Source organism: Corylus avellana, chromosome 3, assembly GCF_965113065.1.
Source record: "Corylus avellana chromosome 3, dhCorAvel1.hap1.2, whole genome shotgun sequence".
NCBI lineage: Eukaryota > Viridiplantae > Streptophyta > Magnoliopsida > Fagales > Betulaceae > Corylus > Corylus avellana.
This window is the reverse complement of record NC_142492.1, coordinates 27,110,087-27,133,273: the sequence shown is the minus strand read 5'-3', so window position 1 is coordinate 27,133,273 and position 23,187 is coordinate 27,110,087. Positions and strand designations below refer to the sequence as shown.

The 23,187-nt window shown below is 34.9% G+C and overlaps 2 protein-coding genes across 2 annotated transcripts; both read right to left on the bottom strand.

Moving 5' to 3' along the window:
- Window positions 1-2,920: 2,920 nt before the first annotated feature.
- Window positions 2,921-8,337, bottom strand: LOC132175356 (methanol O-anthraniloyltransferase). Its single transcript, XM_088514632.1, has 3 exons — window positions 7,864-8,337; window positions 5,014-5,430; window positions 2,921-3,758 (listed from the first exon to the last, which is right to left on the bottom strand). Exons 1-3 carry the CDS (start codon window positions 8,335-8,337, stop codon window positions 3,225-3,227), a joined length of 1,425 nt encoding a protein of 474 aa, XP_088370758.1. The 3' UTR covers window positions 2,921-3,224.
- A 9,945-nt stretch (window positions 8,338-18,282) lies between these two features.
- On the bottom strand, window positions 18,283-23,081 carry LOC132174076 (methanol O-anthraniloyltransferase-like). Its single transcript, XM_088514613.1, has 3 exons — window positions 22,620-23,081; window positions 20,465-20,881; window positions 18,283-19,070 (listed from the first exon to the last, which is right to left on the bottom strand). The coding sequence occupies exons 1-3, from the start codon at window positions 23,079-23,081 to the stop codon at window positions 18,549-18,551; spliced, it is 1,401 nt and encodes a 466-aa protein (XP_088370739.1). The 3' UTR covers window positions 18,283-18,548.
- Window positions 23,082-23,187: the final 106 nt, after the last annotated feature.

Below are 23,187 nucleotides of genomic sequence, written 5' to 3'. Positions count from 1 at the left end.
CCAGGCCCAGTGGCAATGAAGCCTACAAGTTTGTTGGACATTATCCACTCTACTTAATCTAGGCCGACCCGACCTAACTCAATTAGGTTCGCGGGCCCTGGTTCAACTTAAATAAACACGGGGCATTTACAAGGACGCCCATTAGGTTCGGTTACCCCTTAAGCCTCATCCTCAACCGATTATGCACGAGAAACACTCCTTAAAAGAGAAGCGGTTGGGTTATTTACAAGGACGCTCATTATTCTAGCGCAACACTTTAACCTTTGCATTTGCTTTCCTTATCAATTTTTTTTTTAAAAAAAAAAAAAAAAAAAATCAAATAAGAGAAAGTGGGTTACATGGGATCGAACAATAACAAAGGGGTGGGCACCCCTACAATAAATCCAAACAATAAAATACAGTACATAGTCAGAAATAATAACAAAGTATAGGCAATTGTTTCATTCATGATCCAAATGAACCATAAACAAGTCGGACCTTTCTAAGGGCCGCACAAGGCAGTTTACAAATGGCAAGAGGACTCAGTTAAGAGTCCCACACAGTGAAGACAACTACCTCTGTTAAGAGGTAGTTGCAAGAACAATACTGTAGAAAACCGGATAGGAGTTGTTGAAGGATGAACACCGACAACAAAAGTTTCCTCCACAAGATCAAGCTACTTCAGATAAGGGAAACAACAACCCACAAGAAATAGAAAATAAAGCAAAACACAACAGAAACAAAAAATACAGAAAAACATAAAATAAAATAAAATAAAAAACTACAACAAAAATACAACCACTCAGAGCAGCAACACAGCCAGAGGAGAGGCAGATGTAGAATTCTGGTGGGCGCGTGAGATGCACGTGCCAGCGAGTGTACACCACGTGTTGATGTGTGGGTGGTTGATCAAAGAGCAGCTAGTGGCATCGAGAAGCTAGGAAGCCATGGAAGGAGGTGGGGAGGCGTGTTTGGTGGCGAGGTCGACATGGGAGAGTATATCGGGTTTTGAAGAAACCAAATCTATAACCCGAACGACAACTCGGAGGGAGGCATGGGTGGCAAAAGGTAGCTGGCGCAGTAGTACTGGAGTGTTCGTGGACTGTGGAAGGCGAGGTTGAAAGATGGATACTAGAGTAGTCGTGGATGGCGGAAAGCAAGGTTGAAAGATGGATACTAGAGTAGTCGTGGACGACGAAAAGCAAGGTTGAAAGACAGTGGCACAAAGGACGGCGATGCAAGAAAAAGAACCGAAAACAGCAAGAAAACATGGGGAAAAAAAAAAAAAAGGGGTAGGGGGCAAGGGAGGAAGGAAAGGACAAGGCCTTTCCCTCCTCCTCAGAAAAGCCGCACAAGGCGATGGAGAGTCTCACTGGGGAGACAACTGGAAAAACCAGAGCTTCTCTCTTTACAAAATAGAGTGAGAAGACCTGGATCCTCTCCATTTCATTTGAAATGGAGGGGATCCATTTAGTTAAAATAAGAGGGTATTTTTGTCTAAAACAAATATTTTGGACAAATTTTGAATAAAAATGTCATTTTGTTTTAATTAAATGGATCCCCTCCATTTCATTTGAAATGGAGAGGATCCTTCTCCAGAGAGAGAGAGAGAGAGAGAGAGAGAAGGGTTTACTTACTTAGGCATCAAATAAGATCATTTACTTACTTAGGCATCAGAGTAACTCCTAGCCCGTTGGATTACCTGCGATACCAGGTCACTTTGATTTTTCTTCTATCTTTATATTATAGGTGCTCTTTGATCAAAGAACTTGGTGTGCAGTCAACTTACATCATCAATTATCATTGTGTGATTTTATTACTAATTTTTATATTTGAGCAATCAACTCAACGTCTTTAATTATGGGATTCTATAATATTTTTCCACATTTACCATAAATTTTGAAAAAGTTTTAAGAATATCTTTTCTTTTTCTTTTTTATTTTTTTATTCTCTTTTCATTTATTTAGATCTGTTTATAAACAAAGTTTACATAATACAATATAAAATATTTCCATTACCTAAAAATTTGCTAATAAATATATTTTCAGGAAAGTTATACGCAAATAATGGTAGTGTACATAATCTATAATTTTTGTAATGAGTAATAATTAAGATGTTGTTAGCCTGGCCCCGGCGTATATATATTTTAAGCCCTAACTTTTCATTGAAAGAGCCCATGGCAAGGCCCATAAGAAGGGCCGTGGTATCCATTTTCTTTATGTGATCCTTCGGAAGGGCCTGTACCTTTAATACTTGGTTCGGGCCTCCCTTTGTTTTTTTATTTTATTTTATTTTATTTTTATTTTTTATGCTATCAAGGGTTTAAAGGAGTCTCACCATTTTGTGTGTAATATATTGGCACAAAATTTTCTAGTGTTACCCATTGGCGATGTCCTTCTCACTTCTAAATGCTTAATTAACTGCAAAATATTTTATATGTTGATGGTCGAGGTTGTCATCAGCTAGATCACATTACAATGGAGTATCATTATTATTTTGACAGAGTATCATATTCTTACACATATATATATATGCTCATTGTTCAATAATAATAATCAGAGAATAAACATGTATTATATTTTAATTATAATTAGAACAACATCCAACTAATTGGAGTTTTGGAAACGAGTTCTAAAATTATTATCATTACATTTTATTAGTTTAGTTCCATCCCTACTAAGATAGATTCAGGGCTCCGCCATTACATCCAATTCTATCATAATTGATCAAATGATGCATGCTCTTCTTAAACCATCACGATATGTTATGTGAATGATTTTGCAAACACATAATGGGAATACATGTTAGGTTTTGAGAGAACCTAAACCTGTTAGATTTTTAAGGGAACTTAAATTTTTTTTTCAAACACAAGATTTTGAATTAATTCTGCTTACTCTTTATTAATTGATCACCCTTTAAATAGGGAACTACATGACTACATGAAACAAAGTAAAAAGCTTGAAGATAAACTCTGACTCTAACTTGGAGATAAAACTCCTACAATCACTTAAAGATATATAAAATTTGAACCTTATTATGAGATAAAGTATAATTCCAACTTTTAATAAAGTAAGACAACAGAGACTTACTACCATAAAATACTGTACCGTAATGCTACAGACTCAAACTCTTAACTAAAATAGATAATTGTCGATTGACATAATCCTACATAATACATTAGCATAACACTAAATCACTTGAAATAATTAGTAGTAATCTAAAGCTAATAAAAAGGACTTTCTCCATCAACATTTGCTTCGGAGCAAGGACAAATTTCTTTTTTGCATTACTCCATGGGATTGATTAACAGGCTCCTGATGAGTTATCTTCAGCAACTCTTGCTGAAATCTTTCCATTACAGGCAATGGCAACCATATTGGCACTACAATCCCATCCTCACCTTTGCTATTTCTGAACCTTGCAAAGAAGCTAACCAATGGTATGGCCCCAGTTGGACCTCCATAAACTGGCTTCCCCCACCCGAAATCAACCCCTTCGAAGTCAACACGTGTTGTGTCAGCAACAAGATAGTTCCCGACTGTTGTGTGTCGTGGACGTCCTTTGATCACCATGAGATTCGCCACTGATCTGATGTACTCTTCACTCATTTCTGACTTGATCTTTTTCACTATCTCCAATGTATATCCTAATGGATTTTGGCAGAGTAATCCTGCCTTTGTAACTGCAGTTGGGAAAGCAAATGCATTGCCATAATATCCATCGGGCACTTGTAGCCCTTGTTTACCACGTGCATTGATCATGCATGATAGACGAACAACCTGAACACTATTCTGAATAAGAAAATGTGTAACAATATATAGAGAAGAAGACGAGAAAAAAAGTGTGTAAATCGAATTTATGAAATTAGTCTTTTATAGACTTATAAGAGCTAGGGGTGTACATGCGGGTGGATATTAACTGCCGGCACCCGTTATCCGCAACTATCTGCTATTCGCACATGCGAAAGCGGATGTGGTTAGCAAAATTCACAATCGGCATATGCGGATATCAGTTTTAGAGTATGCAAATGCAGTTAGTAACCGCATCCGCATACCCTTTATATATACTAAATTTTTATATTATATTTAACAAATTTACCAAAACGACGTCGTTTTGGTTTAGGTATATGCTATGTTTACATTGTTTTATGTTTTTTCCTTCACAATTCACGCATTCACTAGGGAAAAGAAGGCAAAAGTAATGTGAGATAAATATATTTTCAAAACATTAGGGCTTAAAAAAATTAAGACAAGTACTCCACGTACAACACTAAAAATCAGCCTAAATAATTTAAAAAAGCGTTTAAAATAGGTTATAATAGAGACTTAAAGAAGGGCCAAGAGACTAAATAGGCCTATCACTTGAAATGCAGATAGCGGCTAATAACCACATTCAATAACTGCAATCATTGTGCGGATGCCGATAATAAAAACATGATGCAAATATCTAAAAGTAATATCCGCATTTTACGGATGCGGATATGATTATTTGCAATATCCGCAGCCACATTCGCATCTGCACCCCTAAAAAGAGTAGTTTACCTAAAAGTAATATCCGCATTTTACGGATGCGGATACGATTATTTGCAATATCCGCAGCCGCATTCGCATGTACACCCTTAAAAAGAGGGGTTTATGACCGTTGAAATAGAAGTTTAAAACATTTATTTATGTAAAATCCAAACAAAACATTTGACAGTTAGAATAGTAATTGTACATGTCAAAAAATGTACACGAAAGTAATAAGAGTGTGACTCAGGTAAAGTGCATTGTCAATGCGGCGTGTGCCGGAGTGCACACCGGGTGACACCACTATCATGTATGTACCAAAAAGTCATTTTAAAATAAGAGAAAAACAATCATTTATAAACCACAAAATATTCCTTAAAACTTTTCAATGTGAGAGAAAATGCATGACACAAATGGATATATAAAAGTTGAAAAATTTTAAATTAGAGAAAAATCTTCTTCTTTTTTATTTTATGAAAAAAAAAAAAAAAAAAACTTTAATTTTGGTGATATATTTGAATGCAACCTGATTTTGATCCAAGTGAAGGGCAATCGTGCGGCATCTCCATAAGCAAGCGCTGAGTATCTCAAAGGTGGAGGATGTCCGAAGGTGTGATGGAAGATGCATCCGTATCGATCTCATCTCTTTGGGACCGAAAAAGAAAGACCAATGGACCATCATGCTGCTGTCCTCCATTAATATGGCTGTTGAGCTATTGTTGTCAATCACTTGCTCCTCGTACTCGTGATGTACGCAGGTTATCCGTGGTGGGTCACGTGCACAAAAGATGTCTCTTTGCCACACAGGCTGTTGCGATGGCGCAGATGCACCACCTGCCATCTCTGCAACAATGTTGAGGAACTTTACCAACCCAAAAGAATCGCTAATTGTGTGGTTCAGTCGTATAGCAATGATGAATCCTCCACATAGCAGACGGGTCACCTGCATGCATGAGTAGGAGGACAAGTAATTAGGCAAACAAGAATTACAGTGCATATATATATATATATATATATATATATATATATATATATATATATATATATATATATTCAAATGTGTAGGAGTTACAGATGTTAATGGATCAAATTAAATCTATTGTTTTTTAGAGAATTAAATGGATTTAAACCGCTTATCCATTAGAGCATTCCCAATGGAGGAGCCACATAGTACTTTTATCTAAAATAGCTAATCGGATTTGTAAAAAAACCCTCACATTGGATTAGCAAAAAAAAATGCAAAGTGGATATTCAATTGGACTAGCCAAAAAAAAAAAGAAAAAAAGCTACATGTAGCAGTACTTTTCAAGTGAGCCATTTCATTTTTTATTGTTTCTCTCGTCTGTTTTATCTTTTTTCCAAAACTTTTCCCACTTTTAAAGGGATCATTATGAGAATATTCTTTCACAATTTTTAATAAAAAAAAGTTTCATAAATATTATTGACATTACTATGAAAATATGGTTTTCATACTTAACGTTGGCAAATACGACATTTAAAAAATATAATTATTATAAAATATAACCGTTTCAAAAATATTATAGCTACAAAAATGATTATTTGAAAAATAATAATCGTTGAAAAATTATTGTGCTAAACGAGTTACCATTGAAAAAATAAATAGTGAAATACGAATTTTAGAAAATAAATAAAGATAGAATCAATAAAGAGTAAAAAAAATAATATTTAAATGATATAGATAAAAATATAGCTAATCGGATGTAAAAACCTTTAAAAATTCATTAACTAAACTAGATAAAATGAGTTTTGATGAGCTATCTTGTATAAAAATTTGACTCCTTTATTGGGAATGCTTTAGAGGTCATTAGCATTTTCTTTTTTTTTTAAAAAAAAAAAAAAATTAAAAATGGTATGCCAATTTGGCAATTAACCCACATATCACATATGACAAGTCAACTTCCTATATCCCCATCTTATTCATGCCTACACGGACTACACATGTCACATAACACACTTAAATCCAAAAACTCAATCAAATATAAATAAAGAAAAACATGTTAGCAACACATAAGAGTAATGTTACGTGCTACACAAATATTCTACAAATATCTCATAAAACTGATGTAATAAAGTTTAATTGACATGGATATTTAAAAAAAAAGAAAAGAAAAGAAAAAGAGCCAATCCAATAGCTATTAGACCGATCATATCACATCCAATTTTGTAGGATATTTATAAGGGTAAAATGCAAAATTAATCGTTTTGTTTTGTTTACTTGATTACAATTAGCTCCATCTAGAATCATAATGAATGTCTCAGAGGTTCCCATAGTATGCAAAAAAAAACTCTATGTTGTTATTGTGCACAATAATGATTAATAATATGGAATCGAAAAGAAAGATCAAGAAAGAGTCAATACGCAAATTTATGTGGTTCGGCAATGTGCCTACATCCACAAGAGAGAGTGCGGCTATATTTTACTATTCAATCATTTAAGGTTACAATATAACATATTTATAAGAAAATCGTAATTATAAGTATTTAAGAAAACCCAAAAATAGCTCTCCCTCTTTTCATCTAAACAACACTAAGAAGAACTTCAAGAGGAAGGAAGATCTAGATCTAGATCTTCGTTCCTCCCCTTTTATATTAGCAGTGCTCGGCGTCTTCTCTATAGGCTAGACCGGTCTCCGTTTCTGACAGGTTACTTTAGATCTAGTTTGTAGATCTAGATCTAGATACAAATCTAGTCTCTTCAACCTTAGATCTGATCGTTTTCTTTAGCTAAGGTGTGCCTTCCGAAGGGATATCTACGATGCCGTGCTTCTCTACTGCTGCTTGTGGGGGATTTTGTTTTTTGTTGTTTTTATTTTATGGTCCTAACTGTTGGGCTGAGGACATGAATAATGCTGCTGGCTTTCGGGTCAAGAAGGTAATGGTTTGGGTGTGAGTTTTTTGCTTATACCTGAAAAATGGCTTCCTGTGCTCTCGGAAGGAGTCTGCGTTAGTAGACCTGTTCTATAATCTGAAGATCGAGTTGGGATAGCGAATGTTTGACGTCATAAATTGGTTTTTCATTGTAAGATCTGTTTTGTTTTCGATTTTTGACGTATAATTTTTTAGCTTCGGCTATGATCTTGTAGAACTGTATGTTCTGTGATTGTAAGAGCTTTTATGCTCTTGACCACTTTTAATGAAATCAGATTGATTTTTTCTCAAAAAAGAAAACCTCAAAATACTCCCACAACTTATTTGTTCCCATGCCCATATAAACTAATTACACCTAATGGGCCAATGGTAGAATATGAGCCACTCGTTCCAACATCCTACAGTTAAATTTTATTTACTGACTTAAATATGACACGTATCGTAATTTTATTAGCTTTGACATGGCAAACTATCTAAATCTGTGGACGGAATTTGGTTCTATAATGAGTAGCAGAGGGCATCCAAGGATAGCGTTAGAGCCAGGAACATCATGCAGAAGCTCTTCAATATATGGGCATGGCGGTTGAATTGTGTCACCAAGCTGCTCGAGTGTGATGTCAGCCTCAGCTTCAACGAACAAGATACCTTCTCCGGTGCAATCCACAGTAAGTTTCCCGTTACCTCCTTCTCTAAGCCTGCCGGCGAAAGGATAGTAAAACACCAGTGCTTTAGCTAAAGCTTCTCTAATGACCTTCACAGGGTCTTTCTCTTTCTGCACCATCAATAATGGATCATTAATGTTTGAGTAAAACATAACAAATGGAAGCTGAAAACGGAGGCCTCCTTGGTCATCTATGTCCGACAGTCGCTTTAATTCATTAGGTGTTTTCTCAGCCGGAGCCACCAACTCCGGCGGGCTACGTCTCACTGAGAAAGCTACAGAGGCGGAAGAAGGCGCCATATTAATACATGTCTGTCGTCAGTGTCGATATATATATATATATAGAGAGAGAGAGAGAGAGAGAGAGAGATCTTTATGAAAACGATTTTCACGTGCAACTGGCAGAACACGAACTCAAATTTACGAGGTACATTGCTAAGCTTTGCTCCGATCCACTCATTTCATGGACCACTACTGCATGCTAAGCTTTTCAAATATGGGTCAAATACTCGAGCCCACAAACCTTTATGTATTCAATTATCATTTCTTAAGTTTCTAGGGCAGGCCATATCCAAGAAGATACCTTCTAATAACATTTTTTTACCGAATCACTCATCACATCAGTTTCTTCCTTATGTCCCGCCTCATTTTGATCTCATTTTTTGTTTTCGGTTTTGTCTTTGGTGGTGTCAATAAATGAGACCAAACCCTTTTCGTAGTCTCGATAAACTTTTCATTTTAAATTCTCTCAAATTTTTTTTTCTATTTAATACATTTTTAAGGGTAGTGTATTAAATGCATTACCGTCATTAAAATTTTTGGACAACACTACCCTTCAAAATGCACTAAATAAAAAAAATGTAAGTGATTTAAAATAGAGATGATCATTTTCCTTAAAACAAGGAAAGATTCAAGCTATTGCTTGGGGACTTTATTTGTTTATTTTTTTTTATATAACCAGGCCTTACCACATCAATATATAACCAAATCAGGTGGATTCTTTGTTTTTTTTTGACAAATTTCCCTTTTGCTTGAAACTCTTACGTCTAAAAGCGCTATGCATTCTTTAAATTATTAAAAAATTTATGAAAAGCATATGATATTAAAAAAAGAAAGTATTTTTCACATATTATGAAAGATATGTCACTTTAAAAAGTAAAGTTGCCTCATTTTTCCTCGTTAGGTCATCTGTCAGTCTGTCACACTGTGAAGGTATAGTAGAGTTCAACTCAATTTTTAAGTTAACTACGACCTTAATAATCCAAACATAGGATTTTGAGAAAAGCATATTATACATGTCTTCTATTAAAACGGCTCAAAATGAAAAATTGACTTAGGGTCCGTTAAGGAGTGCGTTTTTGGGTTTTTAAACCAAATCGTAATTTTAGAGTGTTTGGGATTGCGATTTTAAAAACGTAAATTTTAAAATGGTAAAAAAATTCACGATTTCTATAAGCTGACTAGGGGGTACTTATTTGAAAAAGTACGAATTTAAACCAAAATCACGATTTTGCCTAAAATAATATTTGGCGCAGTATTTACCTATTTGGCCATGAAACCGCAATTATATGCTAATGTTATCCAAACACTCAAATTGATAAAAAAAAATAAAATAAATACTTCTTAACATGTTTTACCAAATACCTATGCAATTTTAAAAAGTAGCGATTTCAAAAACACAATTTTTAAAAACGTAATTTTTAAAATCGCACTCCTAAGCGGGCCCTTAGAAATATAACACAAAAAGCCAAAGGGGGATGGTATTTAGGATTAGAACAGCTAGTATACCTAAGCCTAGCTATGTAAAAAAAAAGGTTAGGCTCATTAAATAGAAGGGGATATGTTTTTAAATTCTATGAAGGGAGATAAAATTAGAGCTAGTAATTTGTGATTGTATGTCGGGTTCTAATCATACTGAAGCATGAATATAAAATTATATATAGGTCAATCATACAACTCATTTCATCATTTAAAATTGTATGAATTTTTGAAATTTAAGATAAAAATTTGAGTTGAGCTCACTTCCAAACAAGGCAGGATTTTTATGCGAAATGAGATGTATTTTTGACCGAGGAAAGGGATCTATTTAATTTTATAGAGCGAAAGATCTTGTCTCTCAAGTCCCATTGTAGGCCCCCCTTTTTTTTTTTTTTTTTTTTTTTGAGTTTGTTCGCATTAAATTCTATTAATGGATTTGTTCTTGTGTTTTGTTTTCGGTATAAATTTATGTGTAAATTTAGGATTCGGATTCGGTTATGTGAACAAACTCAAAGTTTTATTTTTTTTTCTTTGGTTACGAAATCTATCCAAACACCCAAAAAAACATACATAATTGTATGAATTTTTGAAACTTAAAATAAAAATTTGAGGACATGTTTGTTTATCGAGTAAAGGGAGTCTTTCAAGCCCCATTGTAGGCAGTGAAGGAATTAGGGGGACCCCCCCGACCGGGGTAGGCCATGCTCTCCTCCTCCCCCCCCTCCCCAATTCCTTAGAAAAGGTATTTTAGGTAGTTAAAAAAAAAAAAAAAAATTATTTAAAGCCCATTGGCCCTGCTCAAAAGAAAATTTTAGCCCCCCAATTCTTTAGAAAAAAATTTTAAGTAGTAAAATAAATATATATATATATATATATATATATATATATATTATTTTAAGCCCATTAGCCCCTCCCCTGCCCAAAAATTTTTTTGGCCCACTCCCACTCCCCCTCTCCTCTACTTTCCCTTCTCTTCATATACATTGGCCCCAATCAAACTTTCTGGTTCTGTCTTTGATTGTAGGGGGTTTTTCTTCTTTTTTTAAAAAAATAATCTACTTAATCAACCATAATTTTAGATTGATAACGTGTTAAGATGATGTTGATTTTTCTACTACATATGAGTGATTTAAAGAAAAATATGCAGGGAATAGATTACCCTAGCTAGGAATCCTAGAGTTCTGAAAAAAATATGAAACTATCCAAAAATGAAAAAAGAAGAAAACAAAATAGAAGAGAGACACAATTAAGTCACTTTTTTTTTTGCTTTTTTCTTTTCCTCATATTTGTTTTCGTCATTTGTTTCATGCACATCTGTCAACAAAAGGTTGTCTTAAGAATTGAGGATAAAAACAAAAAATAGTAAGAAATATATATATATGGAAGAGGCTCTGGATGTGTTGTGGGTGATCTTCTCTAGGGTGGAAATTGGTGTTGCAATTGAGGGTTTTAATCCAGTAGATGTCATGATTTTCGTATTCAACTCTTCTAGAAGGAGCTTGTGAGGCTTTGTTGCAGAAGAGAATTGGGGTTTCTACTCTCCCAAGGAAGAAAATTTGCATTGTAAATGATGTTTCATCCTCAAGGAGCTTCAAAACACTTTCATAGTCTTCTTACTGAAGATAAACTTCCGAAGAATGCTGCAGAGGAGCAGACGATGAGCAATGCAAAATTTGATTTTGGGTATGGTGAGAAAAGAGAGAAGACGGCTTGGAGTTTGGGTAGAAAAAAACAAAAGAAATTGACGGGAGTTAAATGTGAGATTGACGGTGTTTTTTTCTTTTTACTTACGTTATTAAAAAAGAAATCTCAGCAGTAGAGCAAACTACCGCAAATATGCGGTAGTTTGCTCTACCGCAGGTAAGCCAAGTCCAATATATATATATATATATATATATATATATATATATATGTGGGTACGTAAGGAGTGACGACTAATATGGCATCTTATCATATCATTGAGCAAAACTTTGACTCTGTGGAACCCAACATAATGTATTCGATGAAGTCCACTTTATGATCTGTCCCCACATAAAAAAAGAGTTCTAGCATTTTTTTTTTTTCTGTTTTCTTTTTTTTTTTTGGGTGTTTTTAGCAGATATTACAACAACCCGAATAAAGACCAAAAAAGGTCTGATTTGTTTATGGTTCTTCTAGGATTATTATCAATCACCATTGCTTACTGTTTGGTCCTTTTGGACTGAATCCAGAATTTGTTTTTGTATTTATACTGTTTTTTACCTTTTGGACGTTATTGTTAGCTAGGGTGCTATCCCACCTTTTGTGTTTGTTTCATCATATAACCTCCTTTTCCTTGCTTGATTAAAAAAAAAAAAAAACAAACAAACAAACTAAACAGAAAGAAAAAAGAAAAAGAGGTTAAAATTATTTATAAATTGAAGTGACAATTTATAATTAGTAAAATAGAATGCAATGATTGGTAAAAAAAAATGGACCTATTTATAAAAATATTTTGTAATAAAAGTTGTAGTACTTGTAACAAAAAGAAAGAGTTAAGTTGCTACTAAATACTTATAGCATTATTTCTCCAAAGTTTGGACTATTATTTGATCAATCCAAAACTTATTGCAAAGTATTATTTGATCAACCCAATATTTAGTTTCTTGACCCATAAAATTTGAGAAAATGCCCAATTCAAGGATTGCCCTTCATAGAGTCCGTTTGAGTTTGCGAATTCAAAAAGTACAATTTAAAAATAACGATTTTAAAATGTGCAACTCAAAAACTTGATTTTTAAAAACGTAGTTAAAATGACAGTTTAAACTTTAAAATTGTACGTTTTCAAAAAAAAATCCTTACATACGATTTGAAAATGCAAAATAAAATTGCATATTCAAATCACAATTTTTTACAAATTTAGTTCAAAAAAATTCATTTTCTACGATTTTGTTTAAAATTGTATTTTTTGTCTATAGATCGCAATGCTAAACGCACTTAATATATATTTAGATTTTAAGAAATGATAATGTTTAGAGTATGTGCTCATTTTTCTATTTTTCCCTTAAATATCTTCGTCCGCTACGTACGCAGGAAGAAGATATTTAAGGTTACAACAGCGACAGAGTGGACCCTCCACAATCAACATCCATGGGCAACACAACTACACAGGCATATCATAATATAATATAATATAATATAATGATATATTTAAATACATTTTATCCAAATAATGTTATACGTATATATAATGACTCATATTTCTATTTTATTTTCAAATATAATGTAACTTTTAGAATTATTATTAAATTAACATTTAATACCTTCTTTAATTTACTTCCCATAAAAGGTAAAATTATTTTACAATTATTTTCAAATTTATTACTGCAATCTCTATCGTTTCTAATATTTTTCATGTTATGATAAATATATTTTTTTTAAGAGAAAAACATTCCAGTCACATTCATTCAAAAGATAATACGAGCATAAAACTTTTACAATACAGAGTAAAAAGCTCTGAAGCAATCATAGCCGAAGCTACGAGGTTACAAACGTCGAAGATGACGTCAAAGATACAACCATCACAATCTCAAACAAGATCTGCTAATCCATGACTAATCTTTAGATATAACATATCTGCTCCAGACAGACTCATTTCAATGCATAGGTAACTCTTATTCCTCGACCTATGAGTAGAAAACCTCCATGCCCAAACTATTCTTCCTCGACCCGAAAGCCAGAATATAGATCTTATGCACAACCCAAGGGTTTGGACCATAAACAAATATCTCATAGATCAACAAGAAAATAGAACCTTATTACAAGCAACAAAACAACAGGAAATATAAAATAAGGAACAAATAACAAGGGAAAAAACAATAGAAACTGAAAAATACAGGGAAAATGAAAGCAAAAAAATAGGAGCACACTAGGCGGATAACAACGGCCGGAAGAAAGGCTGATCACGTGCTTGCCGAAAACTAAAGTTGGCGTTGGAAGCGAATAGGGCCAATGAAATGCGGTGGGGGGCTGGATAACAGACCCGGCAGTGGACGGTGGACGACAAAGCGGTGCGAAGAAGATGAGCGGCGCACTCAAAGAACAAAAGTTTTCCCCCTCTTGGCGGCACTCTCTTAGAGCAAAAACATGTGACCATACAAGAGAATTGGTTTAAGGGGCTGAAATGCGGAAATGCCTCATCTCCATTTCAAATCATTTCATTTGAAATGGAGATTAGCCATTTAGTGAAAAGTGTGTAAAAATTGAGATAAAATTACCCTCATCTTTTAAGATAATGACAATTATATCCCACCCTTTTTGCCTAAATGATTATCTCTATTTCATGAAGAGAATCTGTTTCCCTAAAATGTCACAACGAGCAAGGTTAGTTGACAAAAAAAGAAAACAAAAGAAAAGAAAAATGGGTCTAGGAGACACCAGATGCTACTATAAAGGGGCTCTACCGGCTCACACTTTGGTGGGGTTGTGGTGACGGGACTCGCCTTCCCAGGCAGTAGTTATGGCTCAAACCGGACATTCCACAGTGGATGGGAACCCTAATGGTCACGCCCAAGGAGAAAAACTACACTGGTCGCCTCTTCCCATCCTTTTAATTTTTATTTATTTATTTATTTTTTTTTTAAAAAAAAAAGACAGGTTGAGAGAGAGAGTGTGAGAGTTTGAGACAAAAAGAAAGTTCGAGAGAAAAAGAGAGCAATTTTACACTAACAAAAAGCAAGGTTTTACACTAAAAAAAAGAAAAAAATTTACTCACTAAAACAAGATGATTAGATGAGAATATAAGATTATCCTTGTCTTGGAGAATAAAAAAGATTGAACAAAGCATATTATTGGGATTTGAAACAGTATATGGTGTTCATACTAATAATTATCAGAAACCTATTAATATTATTATAAATTTATAATATTATTTATTACATGGCATGAGGAAGAGCCTCGTTCGAGGTTTGATGGGCCAAGAAAGGCGCCGGAGGGTGGGGGTGCTGTCGGTTGTCGTGTCATGATGTTAACTTCCCATCATTGGTCGCAGCAGCTGGTAGGAGCCTCTCTGTGCCCGTTTTGTCTCCATTTGAAATCCGTACCTTCGCGGCTGGCTCCTGTTGATCGAAATGAAAGCTTAGAAAAGTGGGAAACACTTGTCCATGCATGCATGCGGATGCCCCCACGCACCATCACCAACCTTTGTCCCCATTTCGTTATATCTTTGTGCATGGGATGAGGAGTATACTGTGGGTGGGGGGCAACTGGCAAGGCATCACAATTATAGCTAGAGTGCAGTACAACTCACAATTATAGCTAGAGTGCAGTACAACTTGTTTGTCGTGGCGTTTGTAAGCAAGGGAATAGAAGGTTGGAAACAACAGCTACCATTCTGTGGCTCTCCTTTGTTTCCCCTTTTCCAAGGGACTTGTGCCTCTAGATTTGGGGTACCTAGGCTGATCTTGGGTGTTTTTTGTTTATGAGGTTGGCAGAATATAGGTTTCCCATTTGTATGTTACATATATATATATATATATATATATGGTGTAATCAAATAGAAACATCTTGGAAGTGGGCCTCTCTCCTAGTGGTTCAACTGGCCAATCTTAATTTGGTACAACTTCAAGCCAGGCCCAGTGGCAATGAAGCCTACAAGTTTGTTGGACATTATCCACTCTACTTAATCTAGGCCGACCCGACCTAACTCAATTAGGTTTGTGGGTCTTGGTTCAAATTAAATAAACACGGGGCATTTACAAGGATGCCCATTAGGTTCGGTTAGCCCTTGAGCCTCGTACTCAACCGATTATGCACGGGAAACACTTCTTAAAAGAGAAGCGGTTGGGTTATTTACAAGGACGCTCATTATTCTAGCCCAACACTTTACCCTTTGCATTTGCTTTCCTTATCAGTTTTTTTTTTTTTTTTTTGGTTCAAATAAGGGAAAGTGGGTTGCATGGGATTGAACAATAACAAATGGGCGGGCATCCCTACAATAAATCCAAACGATAAAATACAGTACATGATCAAAAACAATAACAAAGTATAGGCATGGTTTCATTCATGATCCAGATGAACCATAAACAATTTGGGCCTTTTCAAGGGCTACACAATGCGGTTGACAAATAGCAAGAGGACTCAGGACTCAGTTAAGAGTCACGCGCAGTGAAGACAACTACCTCCGTTAAGAGGTAGTTGAAGGAAAAGTACTGTAGAAATCCAGATAGGAGTCGTTGAATGATGAACACCTACAACAAAAGTTTCCTCCACAAGATCAAGCCACTTCAGATAAGGGAAACAATAACCCACAAGAAATAGAAAATAAAGCAAAACACAACAGAAAAAGAAAATACAGGAAAACATAAAAAAAACTACAACAAAAATACAACCACTCAGAGCAGTAGCACAGCCGAAGGAGAGGCGGATGTAGGATTCTGGTGGGCGCGTGAGATGCAAGTGCCAACGAGTGTACACCACCCGTTGACGTGTGGGTGGTTGATCAGAGAGGCTAGTGGCGTCGGGAAGCTAGGAAGCCATGGAAGGAGGTGGGGAGGCGTGTTTGGCGGCGGGATCGACATGGGAGAGTATATCGGGTTTTGAAGAAACCTGATCTATAAACCGAGTGACAACCTCGAGGGAGGCGTGGGTGGCAGAAGGTGGGTGGCGCAGCAGTACTGGAGTGGTCATGGACGGTGGAAGGCAAGGTTGAAAGATGGCGGCACAGGGGATACTAGAGTAGTCGTGGACGGCAGAAGGCGAGGTTGAAAGACAGTGGTACAGAGGATGGCGCTGCAAGAAAAAGACTGAAAAACAGCCAGAAAACATGGAAAAAAAAAAAAAAAAAGGTGGGGGGCAAGGGAGGAAGGAAAAGCCGTACAAGGCGATGGAGAGTCTCACTGGGGAGACGGCTGGAAAAACCAGAGCTTCTCTCTTTACAAAATAGAGAGAGAAGACTTGGATCCTCTCAGTTTCATTTGAAATGGAGGGGATCCATTTAGTTAAAATAAGAGAGTATTTTTGTCTAAAACAAATATTTTTGACAAATTTTAGACAAAAATGTCATTATGTTTTAACTAAATGGATCCCCTCCATTTCATTTGAAATGGAGAGGATCCTTCTCCAGAGAGAGAAGGGTTTACTTTCTTAGGCATCAAGTAAGGTCATTTACTTACTTAGACATCAAAGTGACTCCCAGCCCGTTGGATCACCCGCGATGGCAGGTCACTTTGATTTTTCTTCTATCTTTATATTGTAGGTGCTCTTTGATCAAAGAACTTGGTGTGCAGTCAACTTACATCAACTTACATCTTTAATTATCATTGTGCGATTTTATTACTAATTTTTATATTTGAGCAATCAACTCAACGTCTTTAATTAAGGGATTCTATAATATTTTTCCACATTCACCATAAATTTTGATTAAGTTTTAAGAATTTTTTAATTTTTTTATATTTTTTTTATTCTCTTTTCATTTATTTAGACCTGTTTATAAACAAAGTTTACATAATACGATATAAAATATTTCCATTACCTAAAAATTTGCTAATAAATATATTTTGAGGAAAGTTATAAGTAAATAATGGTAGTGAACATAATCTATAATTTTTGTAATGAGTAATAATTAAGATGTTAGCTTGGCCCTGGCGTATATATATTTTAAGCCCTAACTTTTCAATTTTCATTGAGAGAGCCTATGGCAAGGCCCATATGAAGGCCATGGTATCCATTTTCTTTATGTGATCCTTCCGAAGGGCCTGTACCTTTAATACTTGGTTCGGGCCTTCCTTCCGTTTTTTATTTTATTTTATTTTTTATGCTATCAAGGCTTTAAAGGATTCTCACCATTTTGTATGTAATATATCGGCACAAAATTTTCTAGCGTTACCCATTGGCGATTTCCTTCTCACTTCTAACTGCCGAATTAACTGCAAAATATTTTATATGTTGATGGTCGAGGTTGTCATCAACTAAATCACATTACAGTGGAGTATCATTATTATTTTGACAGAGTACTATCATATTCTTATATATATATATATATATATATATATATATATATGTGTGTGTGTGCGCGCGCGCGCGCGCTCATTGTTCAATAATAATAATCAGAGAATAAACATGTATTATATTATAATTAAAACAGCATCCAAACAATTGGAGTTTTGGAAACGAATTCTAACAATATTATCATTACATTTTATTAGTTTAGTTCCGTCCCTACTAAAATAAATTCATGGCTCCGCCATTGCATCCAATTCTATCATAATTGATCAAATGATGCTCTTCTTAAACCATCACTATATGTTATGTGAATGATTTAGCAAACACATAATAGGAATACATACTAGCTTTTGAGGGAACCTAAACCTTTTAGATTCTTAAGAGAACCTAAATTTTTTTTTTCAAACACAAGATTTTAGATTAATTCTTCTTACTCTTTCTTAATTGATCACCCTTTAAATAGGGAAATACATGACTACATGAAACAAAGTAAAAAGCTTGGAGATAAACTCTTGACTATAACTTGGAGATAAAACTCCTACAATCACTTAAAGATAAAATTTGAACCTTATTATGATATAAAGTATAATTCCAACTTTTAATAAAGTAAGACAATAGAGACTTACTACCATAAAACACTGCACCGTAGTGCTACAGACTCAAACTCTTAACTAAAATAGGTAACTGTCGATTGACATAATCCTACATAATATATTATCATAACACTAAATCACTTGAAATAATTAGTAGTAATCTAAAGCTAATAAAAAGGACTTTCTCCTTCAACATTTGCTTCAGAGCAAGGACAAAATTCTTTTTTGCATTACTCCATGGGATTGATTAACAGGCTCCTGATGAGTTATCTTCAGCAACTCTTGCTGAAATCTTTCCATTACAGGCAATGGCAACCATATTGGCACTACAACCCCATCCTCACCTTTGCTGTTTCTGAACCTTGCAAAGAAGCTAACCAATGGTATGGCCCCACTTGGACCTCCATAAACTGGCTTCCCCCACCCGAAATCAACCCCTCCGAAGCCGACACGTGTTGTGTCGGCAACAAGATAGTTCCCGGCTGTTGTGTATCGTGGACGCCCTTTGATCACCATGAGATCCGCCACTGATCTGATGTACTCTTCACTCATTTCTGACTTGATCTTTTTCACTATCTCCAGTGCATATCCTAATGGATTTTGGCAGAGTGATCCTGCCTTTGTAACTGCAGTTGGGAAAGCAAATGCATTGCCATAATATCCATCGGGCACTTGTAGCCCTTGCTTACCACGTGCATTGATCATGCATGATAGATGAACAACCTGAACACTATTCTGAATAAGAAAATGTGTAACAATATATAGAGAAGAAGACGAGAAAAAAAGTGTGTAAATCGAATTTATGAAATTAGTCTTTTATAGAGTTATAAGAACTAGGGGTGTACATGCGGGTGAACATTAACTGCCGGCACCCGTTATCCGCAACTATCTGCTATCCACACATGCGAAAGCGGATGTGATTAGCAAAATTCAGAATCGGCATATGTAGATATCAGTTTTAGAGTATGCGAATGCGGTTAGTAACCGCATCCGCGTGCCCTTTATATATACACTAAATTTTTATATTATATATAACAAATTTACCAAAACGACGTCATTTTGGATTAGGTATATGCTATGTTTACATTGTTTTATGTTTTTTTCTTCACAGTTCACACATTCACTAGGGCAAAGAAGGCAAAAGTAATGTGAGATAAATATATTTTCAAAACATTAGGGCTTAAAAAAAAAAATTAAGACAAGTACTCCACGTACAACACTAAAAATCAGCCTAAATAATTTTAAAAAGCGTTTAAAATAGGTTATAATAGAGACTTAAAGAAGGCCCAAGAGACTAAAATAGGCCTATCACTTGAAATGTTGATAGCGGCTAATAACCGCATTCAATAACTGTGCGGATGCTGATAATACAAACATGATGTGAATATCTAAAAGTAATATCTGCATTTTACAGATGTGGATACGATTATTTTCAATATCCACAGCCGCATTCGCGTATACACCCCTAAGAAGAGCAGTTTATCTAAAAGTAATATCCGCATTTCACGGATGCGAATACAATTATTTGCAATATTCGCAGCCGCATTTGCATGTACACCCTTAAGAAGAGGGGTTTATGAACGTTGAAATAGAAGTTTAAAACAATTATTTATGTAACATCCAACCAAAACATTTGACAGTTAGAAAGTAATTGTACATGTCAAAAAGTGCACACGAAAATAATAAGAGTGTGACTCGAGTAAAGTGCATTGTCAATGCGGCGTGTGCCGGAGTGCACACCGGGTGACACCACTATCATGTATCTACCAAAAAGCCATTTTAAAATAAGAGAATAACAATCACTTATAAACCACAAAATATTCCTTAAAACTTTTCAATGTGGGAGAAAATGCATGACACAAATGGAGAAAAGTTGAAAATTTTAAATTAGAGAAAAGTTGGTTGGAGGACAGCAGCATGATGGTCCATTGGTGACAACAACAGCTCCACAGCCATATTAATGGAGGACAACAACCATATTTGCACGGTTTTAAACCTCAGGGAGGAAAAAATAAAAAAGTGCAAATTCAGGTGCCAAAAAAGTTATTAATCATTTATATTTTATAAAAAAAATAAAAAATAAAAAATAAATTTTTGGTGAAATATTTGAATGCAACCTGATTCTGATCCAAGTGAAGGGCAATCGTGCGGCATCTCCATAAGCAAGCGCTGAGTATCTCAAAGGTGGAGGATGTCCGAAGGTGTGATGGAAGATGCATACGTATCGATTTCATCTCTTTGGGACCAAAAAAGAAAGACCAATGGACCATCATGCTGCTGTCCTCCATTAATATGGTTGTTGAGCTGTTGTTGTCAATCGATTGGTCCTTGTACTCGTGATGTACGCAGGTTATCCGTGGTGGGTCACGTGCAATAAAGATGTCTCTTTGCCACACAGGCTGCTGAGATGGCACAGATGCACCACCTGCCATCTCTGCAACAGTGTTGAGGAACTTTACCAACCCAAGAGAATCGCTAATTGTGTGGTTTAGTCGTATAGCAATGACGAATCCTCCACATAGCAGACGGGTCACCTGCATGCATGAGTTGGAGGACAAGTAATTAGGCAAACAAGAATTATAGTGTGTGTATATATATATATGTATTCAAATGTGTAGGAGTTACAGATGTTAATGGATCAAATTAAATCTATTGTTTTTTAGAGAATTAAATGAATTTAAACGGCTAATCCATTAGAGCATTTCCAAATGGAGGAGTCAAATAGTACTTTTATCTAAAATAGTTAATCAGATTTGTAAAAAAACCCTCGCATTGGATTAGCAAAAAAAAAAAAATGCAAAGTGGATATTCAATTGGACTAGCCAAAAAAAAAAAAAAAAAAAGAGCTACATGTAGCAGTACTTTTCAAGTGAGCCATTTCATTTTTTATTGTTTCTCTCGTCTGTTTTCTCTTTTTTCCAAAACTTTTCCCACTTTTAAAGGGATCATTATGAGAATATTCTTTCACAATTTTTAATAAAAAAAAGTTTCATAATATTATTGACATTACTATGAAAATATGGTTTTCATACTTAACGTTGTCAAATACGACATTTGAAAAATATAATTATTATAAAATATAACTGTTTCAAAAATATTATAGTTACAAAAATGATTATTTGAAAAATAATAATTATTTAAAAATTATTGTGCTAATCGAATTACCATTGAAAAAATAAATAGTGAAATACGAATTTAAAAAAATAAATAAAGATAGAATCAATAAAGAGTAAAAAAATAATATTTAAATGATATAGATAAAAATATAGCTAATCAAATGGAGGAAGCCTTTAAAAATTCATTAACTAAACTAGATAAAGTAAGTTTTGATAAGCTATTTGGTGTAAAAATTGACTCCTCCATTGAGAATGTTCTAGAGGTCATTAGCATTTAAAAAAAATTAAAAATGGTATGCCAATTTGGCAATTAACCCACATATCAGATATGACAAGTCAACTTCCTATATCCCCATCTTATTCATGCCTACACGGGCTACACATGTCACATAACACAATTAAATCCAAAAACTCAATCAAATATAAATAAAGAAAAACGTGTTAGCAACACATAAGAGTAATGTTACGTGCTACACAAATATTCTAGAAATATCTCATAAAACAGATGTAACAAAGTTTAATAGTCATGGATTTTTTTTTAAAAAAAATCACACCCAAAAAAAAAAAAAAAAAAAAAAACAAGAGCCAATCCAATAGCTATTAGACCCCATCCAATTTTGTAGGATATTTATAAGGGTAAAATGCAAAATTAATCGTTTTGTTTTGTTTACTTGATTACAATTAGCTCAATCTGGAATCATAATGAATGTCTCAGAGATTCTTGTAGTATGCAAAAAAAAAAAAAAAAAAAAAAAAAATTCTATGTTATTACCCTGCACAATAATAATGAATAATATGGAATTGAAAAGAGAGATTAAGAAAAAGTTGAGACGCAAATTTACGTGGTTCGGCAATGTGCCTACATCCACAAGAGAGAGTACTGCTATATTTTACTATTCAATCATTTAGAGTTACAACATAACATATTTATAAGAAAACCGTAATTATAACTATTTTGAAAAACCCCAAAATACCCCCACAACTTATTTGTCTCCAGGCCCACATAAACTAATTACATTCAATAGACCAATAGTAGAATATGAGCCACTTGTTCCAACATCCTACAATTAAATTTTATTTACCGACTTAAATATGAAACATGTCGTAATTTTATTAGCTTTGACGGGCACACTGTGGACGGAATTTGGTTCTATACCTGAATGAGTAGCAAAGGGCATCCAAGGATAGCGTTAGAGCCCGGAACATCATGCAGAAGCTCTTCAATGTATGGGCATGGCGGTTGAATTGTGTCCCCAAGCTGCTCGAGTGTGATGTCAGCCTCAGCTTCAACGAACAAGATACCTTCTCCGGTGCAATCCACCGTAAGCTTCCGGTTACCTCCTTCTCTAAGCCTGCCTGCGAAAGGATAGTAATACACCAGTGCTTTAGCTAAAGCTTCTCTAATGACCTTCACAGGGTCTTTCTCTTTCTGCACCATCAATAATGGATCATTAATGTTTGAGTAAAACATAACAAATGGAAGCTGAAAACGGAGGCCTCCTTGGTCATCTATGTCTGACAGTCGCTTTAATTCATTAGGTGTTTTCTCAGCCGGAGCCACCAACTCCGGCGGGCTACGTCTCACTGAGAAAGCTACAGAGGCGGAAGAAGGCGCCATATTAATACATGTCTGTCGTCAGTGTCGATATATATATATATATATATAGAGAGAGAGAGAGAGAGAGAGAGAGATCTTTATAAAAACGATTTTCACGTGCAACTGG

Coding starts and splice junctions, on each gene's coding strand:
- LOC132175356 (XM_088514632.1), bottom strand. CDS start 8,337: ATGGCGCCTTCTTCCGCCTCTGTAGCTTTCTCAGTGAGACGTAGCCCG. Junction 5,431..7,863: donor TCATTATAGAACCAAATTCC/GTCCACAGATTT, acceptor TCATGCATGCAG/GTGACCCGTCTGCTATGTGG. Junction 3,759..5,013: donor TTCACTTGGATCAAAATCAG/GTTGCATTCAAA, acceptor AATAGTGTTCAG/GTTGTTCGTCTATCATGCAT.
- LOC132174076 (XM_088514613.1), bottom strand. CDS start 23,081: ATGGCGCCTTCTTCCGCCTCTGTAGCTTTCTCAGTGAGACGTAGCCCG. Junction 20,882..22,619: donor GCCCTTTGCTACTCATTCAG/GTATAGAACCAA, acceptor TCATGCATGCAG/GTGACCCGTCTGCTATGTGG. Junction 19,071..20,464: donor TTCACTTGGATCAGAATCAG/GTTGCATTCAAA, acceptor AATAGTGTTCAG/GTTGTTCATCTATCATGCAT.